Source organism: Echinops telfairi, unplaced genomic scaffold (genome assembly GCF_000313985.2).
Source record: "Echinops telfairi isolate 266 unplaced genomic scaffold, ASM31398v2 ScPeMD7_9;HRSCAF=40, whole genome shotgun sequence".
NCBI classification, from domain to species: domain Eukaryota; kingdom Metazoa; phylum Chordata; class Mammalia; order Afrosoricida; family Tenrecidae; genus Echinops; species Echinops telfairi.
This window is the reverse complement of record NW_022103906.1, coordinates 32,802,331-32,806,061: the sequence shown is the minus strand read 5'-3', so window position 1 is coordinate 32,806,061 and position 3,731 is coordinate 32,802,331. Positions and strand designations below refer to the sequence as shown.

The following is a 3,731-nucleotide window of genomic DNA, read 5'->3' as shown; positions in this document are numbered from 1 at the left end:
CGCTACAAAAGGCAAAGAAGTCACTTTACATATTAAGGTGTGCCTGATTCCTGATATTTTCCATTTCCTGATATATATGTGAAAACTTGGTGATGGCAGGACAGGATAGAAGAATTCATGCAATTGGAGATGAAATGTTGGAATCACCACAGACTGCACACACAAAAAAGGAACAAATCTGTCTTGGAGGATGTACTGCCAATATCCTCCTTAAAGCACAATGGGAGGCTTTGGACTTGAAATCAGGAGGGAACATTCCCTGAAGAAGAACAGCGTTTTTGGTAGAGAGTCAGAGAGGAGGGAAACCTTGAAGGAGACAAAGGGCACAGTTGGTGCAACAAGGGGCTCCAACGGTGTGGTAACGGTGAGTAAACGGGGTAGGGCTCTGTTCTGCTGTCCAGAGTGAGTACGACTTGCAATTGACCCAACAGCACCTAACAATAAACAACACGTACAGATTTCACAAAATGTGCCTTTCCTATATTTGGGTATAATAGTCGTTGGTTGTTTATTAATAATAAGATAATTTTTTATTTTCTCTTATTTTATTATCTTCAGAGACAAAAGGTTTTTTAAATTTTTACTATTTCTATTACCTATCTTGTGTAAGGCAAAATGTGTCTTTTAAAAACTAATTGTGTATTTTTGGTTTAATAGATTAGAAATACAATATGTTTTTACATTTTAATCCTATTTCCAGGAGATATTCTAAATGGGTTTCTAAGTTGTAATTTTCTCTAAATTATTTTTGTTTTTAATTCTGTATACAATCATTTCATCTATCAATAATAGTTTTATTTTTTCCACCTTTATGTATATTTGTCATTTGTTAAATGTTTCCTTTCTTTATACTCATGGGAGAAAGACTGGCTTTCTCCTCACGGAAACAGTTCCAGTCTCAGAAAGCCACTGGGGGTCGCTATAACTCAGCATTGACTCAATGGCAGCAAGTTTTTTTCCTTACACTGGCTAGTACACCCAGGAAAATGATAACCAAAATGATAGCGGGCATTCATGTCTTTTACTGATCTCGGTAAGAAAAGCTTTTAATATTCAAACTTTATATATATATAATGCTTTCCCTAAAGACATTTGAATGCCTCTGTAATCTCCCATGCTTGCTAAATAAAGGTCAGAGAAAAAGAGGCAGACCTTCAACGTGATGGCTTGATAGAAGGGCTTCAACAAAGGGCTCAAACCTTAACAACAATTGTGAAAATGGCACAGGACAGGGCAATGGTTTGTTCTGTTGTACGGAGGGATGCTATGAGGTGGAACCAATTTGAGAATATCTGACAATACAATCCACCATTCATTGTTATCTTTCATCCTAAATTGCTTCATACATACAAACATGAAAGGATTATACAATACACAATATCAAATACATCTAAAAATTATAAGTAGTTGAAAATAATCTTAACATACTGAAATGATTTTAAATGATCAAAAATGTTAATGCTTAATTACATGTGATTCAACTCCCTCATTTACGGTTGACCGTATTTTCTCTGGAACTGTAATTTGTACATGGAGTTTTTCAGCATCTGCAAGGTGCAAAATGGTTTATTAGAGCAACATCCATCACCTCATAACTTCATTCCTCAATTTCCCTTTCTAAAGCTAAAATCGGTGTTCTATATCTAGAGTCACATTTAAAACCATGTTTAAGTTCTTTATAAAATGATCAAAGTTTTCAATGGAAATGAAAATACTGGTTTGGGGCAGGTTCAGGACAGTCGGGGTGAACGACCAGTCCCAGGACCCTGTGTACAAATGGGCTGTCGATCCTCCAAACTCAGAGCCTGGAAGTTGATTCAGACTTTGACACTATGGTACATACAAAGGATGATCTCAAACTTCAGCTCTGAGGCTTTTACTTTTACTGGTACAAGTTGGGGGCGCACTCCAATGTGTGTGTTGTTGTTTGTTTGGGGAAGGCGCATGATGGGGTTGAACCTAACCTTGGGGGTCAAGAGCTGCAAAGATGCTTTCCCAAAGCACAGGGGAGCGCTTTTTGCACTTACCATAGGTAGACCCTGTCCGCAGCCCACTGAGTCCAAAGAACAGAAGGAACAGGTTCAACATGCTCTCACTCGATTTCTGCCTGAGTAATGGCCGTTGATTTGACGAGAGAGCAGCAGTTAGTCGCGCGACGAGATGGCCGGGCAGCACCTCACAGAAACAGGCCACTGGGAGAGAAGGGTGGGCTGGGAGGGTGGGTGGTGGATCCAGAGAGTGGTTCCTTATAACCAGGTCCCCTTGCAGGAAGAGGTTTCCGCCATTTGCAGTAGCTTGCTAAAGAGAGCCAGATTGAACCGGAACTACTTACCAGGGCAGGCTAGGAGAAACAGTTAATGAGCAAGGAGATGCATACGCACACTTTAAATTATGTTTCAGTGTAACATAGATTTATAGTGAAAAGCATAAACTCAAAGCATAATTAATATTCAAGCGAACAGATCAATATAGTCAACACCGACTGAGAAAGTTTTTTTCTTTTCTTTTTTTAAAAGAAACTTAAATCACCTAAATTGACCTCTGACAATCTTTGCCTCTGAAATCAAGACTGGTGTTGCCTGTTTTTGAATGTTATATAAAAGGAATCGTTTATCTTTCCAGTTTACTGCTGATGAGCATTTTAGTCATCATTTGGGTTATATAAACAGTTTATAAATAGTCTAGTTTTGTTTTGTTTGTAAACAGCTATATACAAAGCCAAAGCAAACACCAGGGACCTAACAAGAGAGTTTCTGAAACTGGACGTCATTACTGGAGCAGACAGCATGCCGTGCAGGGAGTGGCTGGCGGATTTGTCAAACCCCTGCAGTCAAACCCCTAACCCATAAGGACCCAAGAGGGCTTTAGAAAGTTCGTGGAAATTTTACATGATCACTTAATCCCATTTTCCACGAGCTTTCTGAAGCCCCCTTGGTATAATAGTTAATGATATTTAGACAATTTTGTATGTTTATTCCTCACTTATATAGGTGTATTTGTTTGTTTTGTTTTGTCTTTTTGGCAATTGCCTATTTGAGACTTAGGTCCATTTATCTCTCAATTGGATTATTTTGCATTGTTTTATGACAAGGAAAATCTAGTAAGGAATTTTAGTTATGATTCTTTGTTTGAAAATAAAAACTGAAATATATTTTTGTACTGAAGCTTGACTTCACTCTTTCAACCCAATCTTTTATCATTATTTACATTATTTTATAGAACTTCATTAAGTTATCATTTACACTCAATTAAATGCACACATTCTTAAGTGTAAATCTGACTAAATTTTACAACAAATAGATCAAGATAGAGAAATTTCCTGGTATCTAGCCATCAACAGTCTCACAAGTCTGACTTGTATCACCATGCCTTCATATTGCCTGCACCTGAGTTTTATATCAATGAACTTATGTGGCATACACACTCTTATGTCTGACTTCCTTTAGAAAGCACACAATCTGTGATTCGTAAACACTAAGTCATAGGCTAAGTTTAGTAAAAGTTTTCATAGGGATGCCAAATAATTTTCCAAAGTGGTTCTGCTTTTCCAATCCCTACCAAAATTGTATTTGCTCCATATTATCACACCAACACCAATACTGTATTTTTTTTTCATTTTCGTCTTTTTATAGAATGTATAATGAATATCCGGTGAAGTTCTACATTTTAATTGTCTGAAAATGCTGGTTGCACAGTGGTTAAACTTTCAGCTATAGCCTAAAGGAACCCCC

At 37.4% G+C, this 3,731-nt stretch overlaps 1 protein-coding gene across 1 annotated transcript in view; it reads right to left on the bottom strand.

The window, feature by feature from the left end:
- Positions 1-3,731, bottom strand: part of ADAM2 (ADAM metallopeptidase domain 2) — a 114,826-nt gene that overhangs the window by 96,508 nt on the left and 14,587 nt on the right. The window contains exon 2 of the mRNA XM_045286860.1: positions 1,495-1,547. Within this exon, the coding sequence (XP_045142795.1) occupies positions 1,495-1,547 (53 nt within the window). The remainder of the gene's footprint in view (positions 1-1,494; positions 1,548-3,731) is intronic.